General features: G+C 44.4%; 2 protein-coding genes and 1 long non-coding RNA gene across 5 annotated transcripts in view; 2 read left to right on the top strand and 1 right to left on the bottom strand.

The window, feature by feature from the left end:
- Nucleotides 1–11,277, top strand: part of LOC122549454 (gamma-glutamyl hydrolase-like) — a 60,272-nt gene extending 48,995 nt beyond the window's left edge. For 2 of the 3 annotated variants that reach the window (XM_087985920.1, XM_043689298.2), the window contains exons 6-9: nt 1,426–1,532; nt 3,251–3,344; nt 10,806–10,943; nt 11,104–11,277. In XM_087985920.1, coding sequence (XP_087842046.1) covers nt 1,426–1,532; nt 3,251–3,344; nt 10,806–10,943; nt 11,104–11,225 — 461 coding nt within the window. In that variant the 3' untranslated portion in view covers nt 11,226–11,277. Of the gene's footprint in view, nt 1–1,406; nt 1,533–3,250; nt 3,345–10,805; nt 10,944–11,103 lie in introns of all 3 variants that reach the window. The other variant, XM_087985921.1, reaches the window with a different exon arrangement.
- The window catches only part of LOC148150070 (uncharacterized), a 33,849-nt gene extending 15,053 nt beyond the window's left edge, over nt 1–18,796 (bottom strand). Inside the window, exons 1-2 of the long non-coding RNA XR_015756880.1 lie at nt 18,624–18,796; nt 2,871–2,948 (exon numbers count right to left, since the gene is read on the bottom strand). This is a non-coding gene — a long non-coding RNA (uncharacterized LOC148150070). The remainder of the gene's footprint in view (nt 1–2,870; nt 2,949–18,623) is intronic.
- Nucleotides 17,956–21,222, top strand: part of ggh (gamma-glutamyl hydrolase (conjugase, folylpolygammaglutamyl hydrolase)) — a 40,926-nt gene continuing 37,659 nt past the window's right edge. The window contains exons 1-2 of the mRNA XM_043689297.2: nt 17,956–18,591; nt 20,719–20,830. Of these exons, the coding sequence (XP_043545232.2) occupies nt 18,483–18,591; nt 20,719–20,830 (221 nt within the window). The 5' untranslated portion in view covers nt 17,956–18,482. The remainder of the gene's footprint in view (nt 18,592–20,718; nt 20,831–21,222) is intronic.

Raw genomic sequence — 21,222 nt, 5'->3', positions numbered from 1 at the left:
CCCCTGTCTCTCTCCCTCCCCCCCTGTCTCTCTCCCTCCCCCCCCCTGTCTCTCTCCCTCCCCCCCTGTCTCTCTCCCTCCCCCCCCCTGTCTCTCTCCCTCCCCCCCCCTGTCTCTCTCCCTCCCCCCCTCTCTCTCTCCCTCCCCCCCTCTCTCTCTCTCCCTCCCCCCCTCTCTCTCTCTCCCTCCCCCCCTCTCTCTCTCTCCCTCCCCCCCTCTCTCTCTCTCCCTCCCCCCCTCTCTCTCTCTCCCTCCCCCCCTCTCTCTCTCTCCCTCCCCCCCTCTCTCTCTCTCCCTCCCCCCCTCTCTCTCTCTCCCTCCCCCCCTCTCTCTCTCTCCCTCCCCCCCTCTCTCTCTCTCCCTCCCCCCCTCTCTCTCTCTCCCTCCCCCCCTCTCTCTCCCTCCCCCCCCCCTCTCTCCTTCCCCCCGTCTCTCTCTCTCCTTCCCCCCGTCTCTCTCTCTCCCTCCCCCCCTCTCTCTCTCCCTCCCCCCCTCTCTCTCTCCCTCCCCCTCTCTCTCCCTCCCCCTCCCTCTCTCTCTCTCCCTCCCCCTCCCTCTCTTTTTCTCTCTCCTAAGCCTCTCCCTTTGCAAACAAACACCAACTCTCCAGCTAGAGAAGCCATTACTCTGCTGAATTCTGACTTCAAGTTTTCAACTTTTGTACCTCAAAGAGAAACCTTCAAGCAAGTACCAGGCCTGCAATGATAATGGACTGAACTGACTTTGTTTTTCCAGTTACTTTTATTTGAATCTACTTTTAATCTTAGATAAAATTTGATACAAATAACTGCATTGTGTTTTTAACTTAATATCTTTTGGCTTTACTTAGGTAATAAAACAGCCCTTGATCTTATTTAAATGTAAAGCTTTGCTGCTCGTTATGTTTAGAATTATAGCAAAAGGGAGCAAAATAACCGATGCTGCAGATGTGCCTAACGTCATGACAATGTTTAGGCAATATTTGCTGCTGTGCCACATCAGCAAATCAGTTAGATGGCTTGTCACACAGATTTTGGTATGGAACATTATTTAATTGAAAATTGTCACAGGAATTACATTTTGTTTGACTTCCTGAATAATAAAAGCATCAGTGCTGAAGATACCCTCTACATTATTGAAATACTTCGTGCAATAATATTGCAGGTGTCACATTGCTCATGGAGACTGATTTACTGCAATATGTCCACAGAACTGATGCATCTTTGTATACTTAATAGATATGACTTGAATTTCATCAATATTTAATTAAAACATGTTGCCCTTACCAGGTCTGATATTTTCAACAGTTTAATATTTGATTATAACATGAATGTCTATAGTCACTGGCCATGAGTGACCAGAATTCTAAACAGGAAGAATTAATAATTAAGTTATTTAAGGAACAGTTGAGTAAATGTTTGTTTTAGTTTCTGTTATTTTGTTCAGCTGGTCTGCATAGTCGAACGTTCAAGAATTTTCCTAAAAACCTGTTACAAGCATTACAAATCCGACCTCTGACGGGACACTACCACTATTGGGGCGTATCCATGAAGGTAGGATTTAGGCAGTTTTCTCAACTATCTTTCTTTTATTAAATATTGAGTCATAGAGATGTGCAGCATTGAAATTAACCCTTCTGTCCAACTAAATTAATGTAGTCCCATTTGTCAGCAATTGGCCTATATCCCTCTGATTGCTTCCGATTCATATATCCATCCAGATGCCTTTTACATGTTGTAATTGTACCAGCCTCCACAATTTCCTATGTTGGTTCGTTCCATGCGGACACCACCCTCTGTGTGAAAAAGTTGCCCTTTAGGTTCCTTTTAAATCTCACCTGAAACCTATGCCCTCTAATTTTTGGACTCCCCTCTCTGAGGGAAAAGACCTTGATTATTCACCCTAACCATGCCCCTCATGATTTTATAAACTTCTGAGGTCAGTCTATTCAGCCTCTCCATACAGCTCAAACCTTCCAACCTTGGCAACATCCTTGTAAATCTTCTCTGAACCCTTTCAAGTTTAACTGCTTTTGAGTAAATTTGAATGACCCCTAAATTTTAGGTAGATGGTTCTTTACTATACTTGTTCTAAGTTCAAAAGTAAAACACGTCAGTAGATATTTTTTGTTGTCTTTTGGGATGATTTTTCTCAATTTAAATTAAATTTTAAAAAATAATCAAAGTTTAAATGATGAAATGTGATCTAGTTGGGAATGGAAGTAGAAATTCCAAAATTGAGCCCTACCTACCACTTTTAAAGAGATCCTGGCTTATAATGACTGAGCAAAATTATAAGTCATTATCTTACATTTATAGAGGAACTTCAGTTATCTAAAGGACAGGGGTGGGGGGATTATTTAGTCTGGTTAATCGAGTGCCGGATAACATAGCCAAGCATAGGACCTTGTGATCTTGTTCGAATAATCTGAAATTCAGTTAATCGAATGCTGTGTATGTTACACCACTTCTTAATGGTTTCTCTCAATTCTCATTTAAGTTCTCTTTACTGGGAAAACTGACCTTGTTTGGGTCAAGTTTAAACCTCCCTCTGAAACTTGTTGGTAATTTTAAGAAGAGAATCACAGGGGCAACAAGAGGGAATAAACCTTGCTTTGGGCAATGCATGAGCATAGTGTTTTGTTGGGAATTTTTGAACGAGTTCCTGAATCCCTGTGAACAAATCAGGAGCGAACTATTTGTGTAAAAAAACAATCTAAGAAAACCATCATGTTTGTCCCAGTTTCACAGACTAACAAGTAGCACATTAAAAAAAAATGCACTGAAAAGTTTGCAACCCTGTGGATGGGGAAGATAACTTCTCACTTCATTTGTTTGAAATTAAGAGCCATTAACGTGTACAACATCCACGTAATGTAGACAACATCCTACCCATTCAAAAGGAAGAACTGCAGATGCAGGAAATCCAAAACTTAAATTGCGGGAGAAACTCAGCAGGTTTCACAGCATCTATGAAGAGAGAAGCAGAGTTAGTTTTGAGTCCAGTGACCCTTCTTCAGAACTGTTTTTGTTCCAAAGCTCTACCTGTGATGAATTACCAAGATTCTTCATGGTTCCCAACATTAAATTAAAATACAGCTAGATTTTACAAATACTGTAGAGTCAGTGGTACTTTATAATTGTACAACTTCCATTATCTCAAATGAAAATAGACTTTATAATTTGGTTGCACAATATTGATTCTGCTACAGGAATGTTTTCATCATTTACTTCCATCATTCTAATTATACTTCTTATGTGATAAACTTTAGAATTTTACAAACAACAAAAAATTGAATAACTTCTACAGAATCTTGACTACAAATATGGACAATCAAAGAGTGGAATATGTGTCCACTGTGGAAGGTAAATAAAAATAATTATTGCTGAACTGAAATATCTATCAATAAACCATTTGAATAAAACATACAGATTATATGTTTCATATGTCACTTCAACCTGAACATTTATTTGTATATACAGAAGTAGGGAGGGAATTCTTAAGCAGGGTACTAGTGAAATCACATGTGAACAATATTGGTCTTATTTAAGGAAAGATGAAAAGTTATCTGCATTGGGCAGGAATGAAGAGTTGAGGTTACATTGAGATCAGCCATGATCTTTTTGAATGGCTGAACAGGTTTGAGGGACTGTAAGGCCTTTACTGAAAGATGATTTTCAGTGTTGGAGGTTCCTCCTGTGTAATTGGTGAATTTCCAACCTGCTGTTTCTTCATATGTTCAGATACCCTTGTTTAATCATACACATTCAGAAAACTGATCATTGCACTATTTTAGTTCAGTTTTGTTTTAGTATTCCAACCTCCTACCCCACTTTTAATGTAGTTTATGATTCACTAAGCTGTCAGTTGAAGCAGAGCAGTCACTGGCAAGTGACTGAGCAGGTTAAAGCATGATTATTATTCTGCAGCTCGACACTATTAGCTATCATGCTTCACACTTCGTTCCAAAAGCTTTACATTCTACCACATGCTTTCTCTAATTAGAGCTACAATATGCTGATGGTATAATTAGATCACCAGAATATTACTGCTTAATTCTTTGTTTGATTCTCTGCTGAGTGCCACAACCTCTACTGAAGGTAGGGCAAAATGGTCAATCCAGAATCCAGTCCACAAGGAAAGGTGACTGGCCTTGTTTTTTGACAGCAATTTGATCCACAAGTGGCCATCAAGCCAACTAGCCTTCTTTGGAGTCCAAGTTTCTACAGCAACATACACTTTTATATGCATTTTGTACTCCAGAACTACAACAGTAATGATAAAAGCTGCTGCATTCAAATAAAAATTGGATCAAGTTGATTGTCATGTTGTATCTAGGTAATTCGTTATATGGAAACTATTGCAATATATTAAGACATAATGAAGCACAACACGTATTTAAGCTCAATCTTTCCAAACCTTCATGCTGAATGTCAGAAAGGTATTCAACTTGAACATCACAGCTAGACCAGATTCTTTTCTTGTCTAATACTTTAGCATGTAAAGTTAAATTGCACGGGACTGGGGATAGAATACTGAGATGGACAGAGAATTGGTTGGCAGATAGAATAAACAGTACAAATAATGGGTCTTTTTTCCAAATGAGAGACAGGAACAAGTGGGATACCACAAGGATCAGTGCTTGGACTCCAACGAGTCACAATATTTATTAATGATTTGGATGAGAGAACTAAATGTAATATCTCCAAGTTTGCAAGGTGGGAGGATGAGCTGTGAGGAAGATGCAGTGATGCTCCAGTGTTATTTGGACAAGGTGAGTATGTGGGCAAATGCATGGTAGATGAAAAATAATGCAGATAAATGTCATGATGTCCAATAGGATAGCAAAAACAGGAAGGCAGAATATTATCTGAATGCTGACAGATTGGCTAAGGGGGAGGTGTAGTGAGACTGGGTGTCCTTTTACACCAATCATTGAAGGTAAGCATTCAGTTGCAGCAGGCAGTGAAGAAGGCAAAGGCTAGGATTGCCTTTCTAGCAAGGAGATTTGAATATCCAAGCAGGGATGTCTTGCTGCAAGTGCACAAGGCCTTGGTGAGACAACACTTGGAATATTGTGTGCCGTTTTGGTCTCCTTATCTGAGGAAGGATATTCTGACTATGGAGAAAGTGAGGGCTGCAGGTGCTGGAGATCAGAGCTGAAAATGTGTTGCTGGAAAAGCGCAGCAGGTCAGGCAGCATCCAAGGAGCAGGAGAATCGATGTTTTGGGCATTAGCCCTTCTTCAGGAACAAGGAGGGTGTGCCAAGCAGGCTAAGATAAAAGGTAGGGAGGATGGACTTGGGGGAGGGGCATTGGAAATGCGATAGGTGGAAGGAGGTTAAGGTGAGGGTGATAGGCCGGGGTGGGGGCGGAGAGGTCAGGAAGAAGATTGCAGGTTAGGAAGGTGGTGCTGAGTTTGAGGGTTGGGACTGAGACAAGGTGGGGAGTGGTCTTTTCAGAACGCTGATGGGAGGGGAGGGAAATATATCCCTGGTGGTGGGGATCTACCACCTCACCAATCCTCCATATACATCATATCATTTGTTGTCATTTCCGCCACCTCCACACAGACCCCACCACCAGGGATATATTTCCCTCCCCTCCCCTATCAGCGTTCCGAAAAGACCACTCCCTCCGTGACTCCCTTGTCAGGTCCACACCCCCCACCAACCCAACCTCCACTCCCGGCACCTTCCCCTGCAACCGCAAGAAATGCAAAACTTGCGCCCACACCTCCCCCCTTACTTCCCTCCAAGGCCCCAAAGGATCCTTCCATATCCGCCACAAATTCACCTGCACCTCCACATATATTATTTACTGCATCCGCTGCACCCAATGTGGCCTCCTCTATATTGGGGAGACAGGCCGCCTACTTGCGGAACGTTTCAGAGAACACCTCTGGGACACCCGAACCAACCAACCCAACCACCCCGTGGCTCAACACTTCAACTCCCCCTCCCACTCCACCAAGCCCATGCAGGTCCTTGGACTCCTCCATCGCCAGACCATAGCAACACGATGGCTGGAGGAAGAGCGCCTCATCTTCCGCCTAGGAACCCTCCAACCACAAGGGATGAACTCAGATTTCTCCAGTTTCCTCATTTCCCCTCCCCCCACCTTGTCTCAGTACCAACCCTCAAACTCAGCACCACCTTCCTAACCTGAAATCTTCTTCCTGACCTCTCCGCCCCCACCCCCCCTCTGGCCTATCACCCTCACCTTAACCTCCTTCCATCTATCGTATTTCCAATGCCTCTCTCCCAAATCCCTCCTCCCTACCTTTTATCTAGCCTGCTTGGCACACTCTCCTCATTCCTGAAGAAGGGCTCATGCCCGAAACGTCGATTCTCCTGCTCCTTGGATGCTGCCTGACCTGCTGCGCGTTTCCAGCAACACATTATCAGCTCTATTCTGGCTATGGAGGAAGTGTAACAAAGGTTTATCGGACTGATGCCTGGCTTGGAACCTATAAAATTCTAATTGGCCTAGACAGGATAAATTAGGATTTTCCCAATGATCAGGGAGTCCAGAACCAGGGGGGGTCACAGTTGAGAGATGTGGGGTTGGCCATTTAGGACTGAGATGAGACATTTGAACAGCCAGATAGTGGTAATAGAATCATACTACATTGAAACAGACCCTTCAGTCCACCATGTCTATACCAACCATCAACAACAAACTACACTAATCCCATTTACTTGCACTTGGGCTGGAGACTATGGTGCCCTGGCATTTTAAGTGCTCGTCTAGATGATTTATAAATGTTGCAAGAATATCTGTCTCTACCACCCTCTGAGGCAGCATATCTCCTTTAAACTACTTGCTCCTCACTTTAAATGTGTGCTGTTTGTCTACCATGGGGAAAAGATTCTTATGATCCACCCTGTCCATGCTGCTCAATTTTGTACACCTCAATCACATCCCTCCTCAGCCTCCTCTACCAGAGAAAGCGGTTGAAGCCAAAATATTTAATGTTTTCAGGAAGGAGACATATTATTTGGGCTAAAGGGTATGGGGAGAAAGCAGGAACAGGAGTTGGATGGACAGCCATGATCATATTGACTGGTGGAGCAGGCTCAAGGGGCTGAATGATCTCCTCCTCTTCCTGCTTTCAATGTTTCTATATTTAGTCAAAACTTCCAGCAGTGGTCACTGGATGGTGAAAGGCAGGATCCTGATTATTATCAGGTTACTGGCTGAGATCAGGTAACTGAAGAAAGACGATGAACTAAACTATGCATATGTCTGCTATTTGCTGAATAAGATTTCTGAGCATTCAGGGGTGTCCTGATGTTTTCTTCTTTTATATTATAGCTGTCTGGAACTTACATGTTAATAGAGCTCTTGAAAAGTAGAAAACATGATTAAATGAACAAGAAATGGAACTTTTTAAACACAACTTGCTGATGATAAAGTAACTGCTTTATAGGCGGTACTCCATCTGTATATGTTATCTTTTGATCTCTTTTAGTGTGAAAGAAGAATTATTGATTTTTCCCTATCTTGTATATATGGAGTATGAGGCAATGCAGTTTGGAAGGATTAATAAAACAAGGTGTACACAATGAATGGTGAGATTAAGAAGCAAAGGTGGACCTTGCTGTGCATGCCCATAGATCCATAAGGCAACAAGAAAACTGGATAGATTGCTTAAGAAGGCGTTTGAATTTGAGACATGGAATACAAGAGGAGGGAGGTTTTGGTGAAACAGTATAAGATATTATTAGGCCACAGCTGGAATACTGTGTGCAGTTCTGGTCATCACAGATAGAAAGGGTGTGACGACACTTGAGAGATGCAGAGGAGATTCACCACAATGTCACCTGGACTGAAGTAATTCAGCTATGAAGATATATTAGATGGATTTCCTTCGAGCAACGAACGCTGAGGGTGACACCTGATTGAGGTGCACAAAATTATGAAGGGCATAAGTAGGATTCCCCCAGGTAGAGCCATAGATTTAAGGTAAAGAGCAGGAGGTTTAGATGTAACTTAAGGAGAATTAGTTTCCCCCAGAGGGTGATGGGTGTCTGGAACTCACTGCCTGAAATGTTGGTAGAAGCGGGAACAATCATAACATTTAACAAATATTTAGATGATCACTTGAAATGCCATTGAGTACGAAGTGCTGAAAAATGGGAGCAGAATCGATAGGTGGTAGCTGATTGGTGCTGGCATAGTGTGCTCCATTCCATTCTCTTTAACTATATGATTCAATGTGGTGTGGACTTGGAGCATCAAAGACTCATCATCCACCCTATATATTTTGTGCTGCTGTTAAGTTAACATGGACAAACACATCTGATGTATTTCAATGACTACAAAAGTGAATCTAAAATGGCATTCTGCTTTGACGTGACTGTATTTTTTATAATTATGAACTTTTGCATCTCTGAACAATCTTTACGCAATTTTGCTGCTGTATTTAGGTCTGCTGTCAAGTTAAAGTTTGTCATGTTTTTACCTTGATATTTTCAACAATAGCCTCTTGGATGTAGGTTTGCTCGCTGAGTTGGAAGGTTCATTTTCAGACGTTTTGTCACCATACTAGGTAACATCATCAGTGAGTCTCTGGATGAAGCGCTAGTGGCATTGCCCGCTTTCTATTTGTGTATTTAGGTTTCCTTGGGTTGGTGATGTCATTTCCTGTGGTGACATAATTTCCTGTTCTTTTTCTCAGGGGTTGGCAAATGGGATCCAAGTCAATGTGTTTGTTGATAGAGTTCCGGTTGGAATGCCATGCTTCTTGGAATTCTCATGCATGTCTCTGTTTGTCTTGTCCTAGGATGGATGTGTTGTCCCAGTCGAAGTGGTATCCTTCGTCATCCGAATGTGAGGATATTAGTGAGAGAGGGTAATGTCTTTTTGTGGCTAGTTGGTGTTCATGTATCCTGGCTAGTTTTCTGCCTGTTGTTCACAGCTCTTGCAAGGTATTTTGTAAATTACATTAGTTTTGTTTGTTATCTGTATAGGGTCTTTCAAGTTCATTAGCTGCTGTTTTAGTGTGTTGGTGGGTTTGTGGGCTACCATGATGCCAAGAGGTCTGAGTAGTCTGGCAGTCATTTCCGAAATGTCTTTGATGTAGGGGAGACAGGCCTACTGAAAAACTTCGGAAATCTGGAGAAATAATTAAGACTGACTTCCAAAAAATGAAACCAGATGGATCCAACACACCACGCTTCTATGGATTACCCAAAATTCACAAACCAGGAACACCCCCTCAGACCCATAGTCTCACTACCTGGAACACCAACTTACAGATCGGCAAAGGAGCTACACCAAACACTTAGTAGAAGACTCACCCCACTCCACCCAAGAATTCCTCAAGACCATCAAAGACACAAGGTAGAAGACGATGAAATAAAGGTCTCCTTTGACATAACAGCCCTAATCACATCCATCAACATCAACCTGGTCAAGGAAACATTGACTATGTTATTAGAAGAACCAAAGACACATACACCAAACACCACCACCTTCATCACCAAGAACATCACCATCAAGCTAATGGATCTATGCCTTACCACCCACTTCACCTACAGACAAACCAACGGAACACCCATGGGATCCCCAATGTCAGGGTTCTTAGCAGAGGCAGTAATGTAGAGACTTGAACAAACAGCTCTGCCAACCATCCAACCCAAACTTTGGCTCTGCTACATGGATGACACCTTCATCATCACTAAATGAATCAAATTAGAAGAAACCTTCAAGACCATCAATAATACTCTTACTGGCATAAAATGCACTAAAGAGGAAAACAACAAAAACGTCCATTCCTAGATGTCACAGTAGAGCAAACAGCCAATGGGGAACTTCAAACCGGCTTCCACAGAAAAACAATGGCCAAATATTGAACTACAGAAGTAATCACCCCAACATCCACAAACTAAGCTGCATTAAAACATTATTTCAATGAGCCACCACACACTGCAGCACAGAGGAACTACACAGAGCAGAGGAAAATCACCAATACAGCATATTGAAAAAGAATGGGTACCCAATGAACACAGTCCACCAATTTCTCAGCAACAAACCCAAACAAGCAGACAAAACACATCCAGAAACCCTAGCCACTCTCCCTTACATCTCAGAAATGACTACCAGACTACTCAGACTCTTGGCATCATGGTAGCCCACAAACCCACCAACACACTAAAACAGCAACTAATGAAATTGAAAGACTCTATAAAGACAATAAACAAAACTAATGTCATTTACAAAATATCTTGCAAGAACTGTTACAACCACTATATTGGACAAGCAGGCAGAAAACTAGCCACCAGGATACATGAATATCAACTAGCCACAAAAAGACATGACCCTCTCTCACTAGTATCCTCACATACGGATGAGGAAGGACACCATTTCAACTGGGACAACACATCCATCCTAGGACAAGCCAAACAAAGACATGTACGAGAATTCCTAGAAGCATGGCATTCCAACCGGAACTCTATCAACAAACACATTGACTTGGATCTCATTTACCAACCCCTGAGACAAAGAACAGGAGATTATGTCACCACAGGAATTGACATCACCAACCGAAGGAAACTAAATACACAAATAGAAAGCAGGCCATGCCACCAGTGCTTCATCTGGAGGCTCGCTGTTGGTGTTAGCTAATATAGTGACGAAATGTCCAAAAACTAACCTTCCAGCTCAGTGAGCAAACCTACATCCAGAACCTCAACCTGAGCTACAAATCTTCTCAAAACTCGCTAATAGCTCCTCCTTGTAGTGTACAGTCAGCAATTGTAATTTGAAGAACGTTAGTGTTGGTATTCCTTGTTGATCTGATTATTTGTTATTTGAATACAGCTATTAAATACCCTATTTATGCAGTTCAGTGGCACCCTGAGAGAAGCCCTTATGAGTGGAATGCAACATTGAATATCCCACATTTCTCTGAAGCTGTTAAAGTCGCCTGGTATTTAGCTGATTTTTTTGTTAATGAAGGTATGTTAGACAGCAGAAGTAATTTATAGCTTTTATGGTTTATTTTCTGTGCATATCCTTGTGTTCCAACTGATAATATTTGCTGGCTTTAAGTGTAAATTTAGGAAATCATTAACAAGATACTTTTGCCACTGAGAACTGTTTGTATTTTGTTTTTCAGCACGGTGGAACTTCAATCATTTCTCTAATACAACAGAAGAAGAGAAGGCATTGATTTATAACTATACACCCATGTACACTGGAAACATTTCCAGATTTGAGCAGGTTTATTTAATTGATTAGAATTATTTCAATTCGTCTCAGTCAGTCAATCAATTAAATCTGATATACCCATCATGTTGTAGACCACTCATTCTTTGTGTTCTATTAATACAAACTGATTATTGGGTGCAAAAACTGAAATTGTTTGGCAAATGCAACAGCATCTATTGGAGTCAATGTTGGGTTCGGTGACACTGTCACAGATATTGCCAGACTTGCTGAGTTTCATATCATGGAATGCCTACAGTATGGAAGGAAGCCATTCAATCCATACCATTCCTCTGATGAGCATCCTACCCAGACCCAGATCCATAATTCCATATTTCCCATGGCTAATCTACCTATCCTGCACATCCCTAGGCACAATTGGCAATTTAGCATAGCCAATCCAACTAGCCTGCTCATCTTTGAACTGTGGGAAGAAACCAGGGCACCCAGAGGAAACCCACAAGGACATGGGACGAATATATAAGCTCCACACAGTCACCAGAACATGGAATGGACTAGGCTCTCTGGCTCTGTGAGGCAGCAGTGCTAACCGCTGGGTCACTGTGCCACCCTTTCTTTCAGGATTTCTATTTTTGTTTCAGATCTAACACTAACCCTAACTTTTTTTTTCTGATTACTGGGTGTATGTTTATCAAAGTATGGGGAAATTAGTAATTTTGTTTTAATCAAAACTGTTTAAAATCAATGTTATGAAATTTTCCAAATGGAATTTAAACTTTATAAGTTTCTATAATATTTAATTTTGTGTCAGCTCTGATTGGCAGAGATTAGGCACTGAGCTTTCCATTTTCACATCTCTGTTCTATCTCCTCATGTTGCAATACAGATCCAGACACGTCACATTTCTGTTTCTGTACTTGCTGCAGCCTTTTTGTTCAAAAGGTCATCAAATCCACTGCCCTCTCTTTCAGAATGCAGCAATAATCTTTAACAAATCCAGGAATTCACAGCACCTCCAACACTTTTAAAAAAAAACCCACACCATTTAGTGACTAAACACTGCCTGAAAAATTAAGTTTCAGTAACAGGAGAATTTTGGGCATTAGCTTTTGTGACCAGTTAACGCTGACAGTGAGCAGGTGAGTCTTTGTTAGAAGATCTCCAGGACACCTCTGCAGGAGTTCCTCAGGGTAGTGCGCAAGGTCCAACCATCTTCAGCTCCTTCATCCATGACCTTTTCTCCTTCATAAGGTCAGAATGGGATGTTCGTCGATGATTGCACAGTGTTCAGCACTGTTTGTGACACCTCAGATACTGAAGCAGTCCATGGTCAAATGCAACACAATCTGGTCAATATCCAGGCTTGGTCTGACAAGTGGCATGTAACATTGGTGCAAATGTTACTATCAACATCCTGGGTGTTTTAATTGAATCATCACATAAACATGATGGCTACAAAGGCTAGGAATATTGCAGTGAATAATTCACCTCCTGACTTTCCAAAACATGTCCACCATCTATAAGTCAGGAATGTGACAAAATATTCTCCACTTACTTGGATGCGCACAGCTTCAGCCTCAAGATCCAGGATAAAGCAACGCACTTGATTGGCAGCACATTCCCAAGCATCCACTCCCTCCATCACCAACACTCAGTAACAGCAGTGTATACCACCTACAAGATGCACTGCAGAAATCCTCAGATATAAAGATCATCAAATAGCACCTTCCAAACCCATGACCACTTCCATCTAGAAGGACAAGGGCAGCAGATACATGCAAGTTCCCCTCTGAGCCACTCACCGTCCTGACTTGGAAATATATCACTTGTTCCTTCAATGTTACTAGGTCAAACTCCTGGAAGTCCTTCCCTAATGGTGATTTAGGTCTACCTACAGCACGTGGACTGCAGCAGTTCAAGAAGGCAACTCATACCACCTTCTCAAGAGTCAATTAGGGAATCCAGATCCTGAAAATTCCTTGTTAGCAGCAATGTAGGTATACCTGGACCAGATAAAATACAGTGGTTAAGAGCACCCTAATACACCCAGGATACTGGGTGACCTGTGGGCGGGTAACAAATGCTGGCACTGGCTGTGATTTTCCAGTGCCTACTGGAAGCACTGGGATCACTGGCAGAGGGAAAGAGGAGTGGTATCATACCCTTTGGAGTGCCCTATGATGGAGCTTTTGAGGCAGAAGCTGAGCACGTCACTTCCTCCTGGTTGGTGATAGCACCACCTGACGAGTAAGGTCACCTGGAAGAAGATCCTGGCACCGAACCGTAACTTTATATTGCTACCTAGAGCCCATACCATCATGACAGTATGTAGCTACAAGCATATATCCAGCAGCCACTGATTCTCTCTCCTGGAAACATAGAAACCTAGAAGATAGGAGCTAGATTAACCCATTCAACCCCTTGAGCCTGCTCTGCTATTCAATATGGTCATTGAGATCAATACCCTAATCCTGCCCTCACCCCATATCCCCTGATCCAATTAACCAGAAGAGTCACATCTATCACTTTCTTGAAAATATGCAATGTTTTGGTCTGAACCACTTTCTCTGGGAGTGAATTCCACTGACTCCCCACTCTCTGGGTGAAGACATTTCTCCTGAACCTAGCTGACCATGATGGTTTGCAAACTTCTTCAGGGAAGGAAGTCAATTGCTCACCCATCATAAACCATGGGACCCTTCACCACATTATTGACTCAGAGATTAGATGTTTAAGTCATCCTGGACAGGAAAAGAGGGAGCTGTTAGAAATAATGGCAACAGTCTCAGCCACTGCCTTTGTGAGTGAAGGCAGCCTGCTTGTTTTTCTATGATCAGTGTGGAGATACAATAGACAATAGGTGTAGGAGTAGGCCATTCTGCCCTTCGAACCTGCACTACCACTCATTATGATCATGGCTGATCATCCTCAATCAGTATCCTGTTCCTGCCTTATCTCCATAACCCTTGATTCCACTATCCTTGAGGGCTCTATCCAACTCTTTCTTAAACGAATCCAGAGACTGGGCCTCCACTGTCTTCTGGGGCAGAGCATTCCACACATCCACCACTCTCTGGGTGAAGAAGTTTCTCCTCATCTCTGTCCTAAATGGTCTACCCCTTATTTTTAAGCTGTGTCCTCTGGTTCGGCACTCGCCCATCAGCGGAAACATGTTTCCTGCCTCCAGAGTGTCCAGTCCTTTAATAATCTTATATGTCTCAATCAGATCCCCTCTCAGTCTTCTAAACTCAAGGGTATACAAGCCCAGTCGCTCCAATCTTTCAACATAAGATAGTCCCGCCATTCCAGGAATTGACCTCGTGAACCTACGCTGCACTCCCTCAATAGCCAGAATATCTTTCCTCAAATTTGGAGACCAGAACTGCACACAATATTCCAGGTGCGATCTCACCAGGGCCCTGTACAGCTGCAGAAGAACCTCTTTGCTTCTATACTCAATCCCTCTTGTTAGGAAGGCCAGCATGCTATTAGCTTTCTTCACTACCTGCTGTACCTGCATGCTTGCTTTCATTAACTGATGTACAAGAACACCCAGATCTCTTTGTACTGCCCCATTACCTAACTTGACTCCATTTAGGTAGTAAATCTGCCTTCCTGTTCTTGCCACCAAAGAGGATAACCATACATTTATCCATATTAAACTGCATCTGCCATGCATCTGTCCACTCACTTAACCTTTCCAGGTCACCCTGTAATCTCCTAACATCCTCCTCACATTTCACCCTGCTACCCAGCTTTGTATCATCAGCAAATTTGCTAATGTTACTATTAATACCATCTTCTATATCATTAATATATATTGTAAAAAGCTGCGGTCCCAGCACTGATCCCTGCGGTACCCCACTGGTCACCGCCTGCCATTCCGAAATGGAGCCGTTTGTCACTACTCTTTGTTTCCTGTCAGCCAACCAACTTTCAATCCAAGTCAGTACTTTGCCCCCAATACCATGCACCATAATTTTGCTCACTAACCTCCTCTGTGGAACTTTATCAAAGGCTTTCTGAAAGTCCAGGCACACTACATCTACTGGATCTCCCTTGTCTATCTTCAGAGTTATATCCTCACTTAGCATTTTGTTGTGCAGGAAACCTCAGGAACAGCCAAATTATATTTAAGTAAATGCACAGGCAGCCTCTGACACTGGACCCCGCCACACACACACACCCCAGTCAGATGGTCCAAACAGGCCAGTAATAATGACAGCACTCTGTAAGGCTTGGACCCTCATCCTCATTGATGACTGCCTCCCCTCCCAGTATCCACCTAATCTGTGCTCCTGCCCATCAGTGACCCCTCTCCATGAAAATCAGAGGCTGTTACTATATTCAACACCTCTGTCCTCCACCCAGACAGCCGTGCATGTGGAGCAAGACTCCGGAAATGGTCCAGCCATCAGCTTCATGCCCCAGGAGCTAAAACAATCAAGCTCAAATCTTAGTTTATAATACATGCATGAAAAAAAATAGAAATACTATTCGCAGAGGAGATCCGACATTCTAGGGACAGTTCCTGACTGAGAGGCAGAATGATCTCCTTTTGTGCTGTGACATCTGTCAATGTGTGAAAATCCTAAATGGTTGAATCTGAGCTCAGCGTATGCTTTAAGAGGGAGGGGGCCGAGCCAAGGTTAGAATGAGATAGAGAAAGCCTCATATACTGAAACCGCAGCCCCTTCCACCTGCTCTTAGACTGATGGTTTACGCTAGCCTGCTTTGTCCCCCTCCACTCTCCTCAACCCTTTCAACATCTATGCTGCAAGCATCAATCCCCGTTCCAATGCCCTCATCCCCCACTTCCAATCACTGAATTCCTACCCCATTCCCTCAATTCCCCCATTCCCTCAATACCCACCCCATGCCCTCAATCCCCACTGATTCCCTCAATCCCCCATTCCCTCAATCCCCCATTCCCTCAATCCCCACTCTGATTCACTCAATTCCCCCATTCCCATTCCCTCCATACCCCATCCCAATCCTCATTCTGTCAAGCAAAATAAGCAATGTGCCTCAATGACTCCCGCCTGGTGGCTCTGACCTCCATAATCATGAAGTGCTTTGAGAGGATAGTCATGGCTCACATCAACTCTAGCCTCCCAGCCTGCCTCTAAGCCTTGCAATTCACCGACCAATGCACAAGTCCACAGCAGACACCATCTCCCTGGCCCTACACTCATCCCTGGAATATCTGGATAATAAGGATACCCACATCAGGCTTCTACTTATTGACTACAGTTTTGTGTTCAATGCTATAATCCCAACCAAACTAATCTCCAAACTCTGAGAGTTAGGTCCCTGCTGCCCCTCTGCAACTGGATCCTGACCCAGAGATCGCAATCAGTGAGGACAGGCAACAACATCTCCTCCATGACAATCCTCAACATCAGCACCCCACAAGAATGCGTACTCAGCCTCCTACTGTACTCCCTGTACACTCATGACTGTGTGGTGGCTAACAAAGAATACAGGAAAGAGACAGAGTGCTTGGTGACGTGGTGCAAAGATATCAATCTCTCCCTCAATGTCAAGGCCCCCTAATATGGTTCTGGATCAGTGGTGCTGGAAGAGCACAGCAGTTCAGGCAGCATCCAACGAGCAGCGAAATCAACGTTTCAGGCTCTCGTTGGATGCTGCCTGAACTGCTGTGCTCTTCCAGCACCACTGATCCAGAATCTGGTTTCCAGCATCTGCAGTCATTGTTTTTACAACGCCCCCTAACAGCCCACCCTCTTCCCCGACACTTTCCCCTGCCACTGCAGGAATTGCAAACCCTGCGCCTACATCTCCCCCCCCCTTACCTCCGTCAAAGGCCCTAAAGGAGCCTTCCACATCCATCAAAGCTTCACCTGCACTTCCACACGTCATTTACTATATCCATTGCTCCCGATGCGATCTCCTCTTGGGCAGACAGGACGCCTACAAGCAGAGCGCTTTAGAGAACATCTCTGAGACACCGACACCAATCAACCCCACTGCCGTGGCTGAACATTTCGACTCCCCCTCCCACCCCAACAAGGACATGCAGGTCCTGGGCCTCCTCCACCACCACTCCCTCATCATCAGACATCAGGAGGAAGAATGTCTCATCTTCCACCTCGAGACCCTCCAACCCCATGCCATCAATGTGGACTTCACCAGTTTCCTCATTTCCCCTTCCCCCACCTTACCACAGTTCCAACCTTCCAACTCGGCACTGTCCTCTTGACCTGTCCTACCTGCCAATCTTCCTTCCCACCTAACCGCTCCACCCTCCTCTCTGACCTATCACCATTACCTCCCACCTCCATCCACCTATTGCACTCTCAGCTACCTTCCCCCCAGCCCCACCCCTCTCCTATTTATCACTCCAACTTGGAGACTCCTTGCCTCATTCCTGATGAAGGGCTTTTTCCTGAAATGTTGATTCTTCTGCTCCTCGGATGCTGACTGACCTGCTGTGTTTTTCCAGCACTACTCTAATCTTGACTCTCAAATTTCCGGTCTAATGTTAACTTTGCTTTTTTGTGCACCCCCACAGCCATAACCCTATATTCCTCGCTCAGTTCAATCACCCGATGATCTTTGTACGGAATGATCTGCCAGTACTGCACACAAAACAAACTTTTCACCTTACTCAGCTACATGTGACAATAATGAATCAAATCAATCCCCACCCCTATTCTCTCAGTCCCTCCCCATTCTCTCAGTCACTCCCCACACCCTCAATCCCTATTTCCACCCCACCCCCTCAATCCCTACTCTGTTCTCTCAATCCCCACCCCCTCAATCCCCACTCGGTTCCCTCAACCCTATTCCCTCAATCCCCACCCCCTCAATCCCCACTCTGTTCCCTCAATCCCCACCCCCTCAATCCCCACTCTGTTCCCTCAATCCCCACTCTGTTCTCTCAATCCCCACCCTGTTCCCTCAATCCCCACTCTGTTCTCTCAATCCCCACCCTGTTCCCTCAATCCCCACCCCGTCAATCCCCACTCTGTTCCCTCAATCCCCACCCCCTCAATCCCCACTCTGTTCCCTCAATCCCCACTCCCTCAATCCCCACTCTGTTTTCTCTCAATCCCCACCCCCTCAATCCCCACTCTGTGCCCTCAACCCCTACCCCCTTCCCCTCCCCTTCTGCCCCTCTTCGATGCTATCCCACAGCAGCTGCTGACAGTGAGATCTGGCTGCAGGGATCCGGGCTGGTGTAATTGCTGGGACCAGGGTCCGCTCAGCGCCTGCACAGTGTGATTGCAGCAGGAAATAAACGCCTGTTTACGGTCGCCCTTCCGCACTCTCACCCAGAGTGCCAGGGCTCTGCAAGGTTTAACAATGAGCGCAGTTGCTGTGTGCCCCGGCCGTGTGCTGCGGTTCTCGCTGTTAATCTCCGTGCTCTGTGCTCCGCTCACTGCCCTCAGGCTTAACCAGAGGCCGCTGGTCGGTAAGTGTGCACTGGAAACCTCACTCACTCACCCTCTCTGTGTGTTTCTGAGAGTCGGGCCTTGGAGAAGTTATTGGTGTCCTCCCATTAACAGGAACGCTGGAAAAAACACAACAGGTCTGGCAACATCTACCGAGGGAGAAAGCAGAATTAGCCTTTCGGGTCCCCTGTCACTTTTTCATCAGAACCGATTTGACAGGAGCGAGGTAAAGGTGGTGTACAGGCTGCGGACAGGGGGAGGGGGTGAGCTGAAGGAGGAGGCGGGGAGGGAGAGGAGTATAGTTAGGAAGGCAACGGGATTGATGATACAATGCTAATGAGAAAGTAAAGCCATGAGTCGGCTGTGCTGCAAGCAGCCTCCACCACTTCCTCTTGCAGCTCATTCCAGACGCACACTACCCTCTGTGTGAAAAATTTGCCCCTAAGGTCCTTTTTAAATCTTTCCCCTCTCACCTTAAGCCTATGCCCTCTGGTTCTGGACTAACCCACTCTGGGCAAAAGACCTTGTCTATTTATCCTATCCATTCCCCTCATAATTTTGTAAACCTCTACAAGGTTACTCCTCAGCCTCCGACGCTCCAGGGAAAACAGCCCCAGCCTGTTCAACCTCTCCCGATAGCTCAAACCCTCCAACCCTGGCAACATCCTTGTGAATCTTTTCTGAACCTTTTCATGTTTCACAACATCCTTTCTATAGCAGGGAGATGTATTATTGTGACATGTACAGTTTGTTTTGATTTACTTTAGTTAAATGTACCTAAACACAGTGAAAGCTGTTGTTTTATGAGCAGTACAGGCAGATCATAGGAGGTGAGGACATACAGCTTGTAGGGTGAAAAATCTTGGATAGAATAAGGCATACAGGTGATACCTCACAGGACAAACATGAGGCAAGATCAGCATTATTTGAAGTTAGAGAGGTCCATTCAGCAATCTCATAACAGTAGGGAAGAAGCTGTCCTTGAACCTGTTAGTGCGTGTGTTCAAGCTTCTGGTATCTTCTGTCTGATGGAGGAGATTGTAGGAGAGCATTACTGGGGTGGGAGGGGTCTTTGATTATATTGGAGGAAGTGAGGACTACACATGCTGGAGATCAGAGTCACTGGAACAGCACAAAGGTCAGGCAGCATCCAAGGAACAGGAGAATCGATGTCAGGCAAAGGGCTTATCCTCGAAACGTCGATTCTCCTGCTGCTTGGATGCTGCCTGACCTGCTGTGCCTTTCCAGCACCACACTTCTTGTCTTTGATATTGGCAACCTTTCCGCAGTGTAAATGGAGCCGACTCTCTGCTCTGCACCAAAAGGCAATGCATGTTGCAGCTTGTAGCTGAACACGAAGGACCCTGAGAAAGCATTTCTGACCCAGGTAGAGACTGGCAGGCAGTAAGTGAATAAGTGAATGCATTCACTGGAGGGATGCAGTGGAGATTCACCAGGATACTGCCCTGGATGGAGCAGTTCCAGCAAGCAACAGCAGCTGGATAAGCTTGGGTTGTTTTCTTTGGAGCAGAGAAAGTTTGGTGCAGGAAGGGGGGGAATGGAACCTGATAGAAGATTTTTGTAAGATTATGAGGGGGACAGAGAGGGTAGATACAAAGCGGCCGTTCCCCTTGGTTGAAGGAGCATAATTTTAAAGTAAACGGCAGGAGTCTCAGGTGGGATTTGAGGAAAAGCTTTTTCACCCAGAAGGTGGCGAGGGTTTAGAACGCACTACCAGGGAGGGTGACTGAGGGTTAAACCTCACAACCTCAGAAAAGTACCTGGATGAGCACTTTGTGTTGAAAACTTCAAGGCTGTTAGCCTAGTGTGGGAAAGTGAGACTAGTGTAGAGAATAATACATTTTTGTTGATACAGACTTAATTGTCCAAACGTGTCTTCTGTATGTATGATTCTATAATTCTATAAAAGTAATATGAAGTGTAGAGAAAGGTTAGGAGCGTCCAAATATAACATGAATAACCATCAATCTGAAAACTTTACTGTGTCTTTCTTAACAGATGTTGAATATTGCCAACATTTTCCATTTTTGAATCAGATGTACTGCATCCACAGCATTTTGCTTGTGGTCCTGATGGTGCATGTGTATTTAATGGTTGCTGAGATTGTGCTGTCTTCTTTGTTTAAGGTGTTCTGGCTCAGAAAACATATGGTTTTTTTGAGAGATTTGGTGACAGCTACATTGCAGCATCATATGTTAAGTATCTGGAATCTGCCGGAGCTCAAGTTGTCCCCATTGGGTAAGTATGGATCACACCCCTACTCACTACATGGTCAGGGAAGAATTTAGTGTCCCGCCCAGAAGAAGCTTCGGGAATATGGATTACTTGATCGTTTTGGAGGAGGCAGGATACAAACCCCATGACCTTCCTGCCTCTGCCCCGTTTATTCCAGGGAAACTTCTGGAAGGATTTTCCTTCCAGTGGGTGGGGGCGATCTCATATGATGAGTCACCCAACTGCCTCTTCTCACAAACTGACTGAATCTGCCATTGATTATGGTGGCGCTAATGAGCATTTGAGAGCTACCAGCCATCGACAGTGTGAGACTCCCATAGTAGTTAGCAAGTACCCCTCATATTACCTGACATGAAATTCCAATTCAGTACCAGCCTTGCTTTTGTACAGGGGAC

Source organism: Chiloscyllium plagiosum, unplaced genomic scaffold (assembly GCF_037043375.1).
Source record: "Chiloscyllium plagiosum isolate Xiang-an unplaced genomic scaffold, Cpla_swu_hap1 HiC_scaffold_4, whole genome shotgun sequence".
Classification (NCBI taxonomy): Eukaryota; Metazoa; Chordata; class Chondrichthyes; order Orectolobiformes; family Hemiscylliidae; genus Chiloscyllium; species Chiloscyllium plagiosum.
The sequence above is the reverse complement of the archived record's forward strand: the minus strand, read 5'-3'. Positions and strand labels throughout refer to the sequence as shown.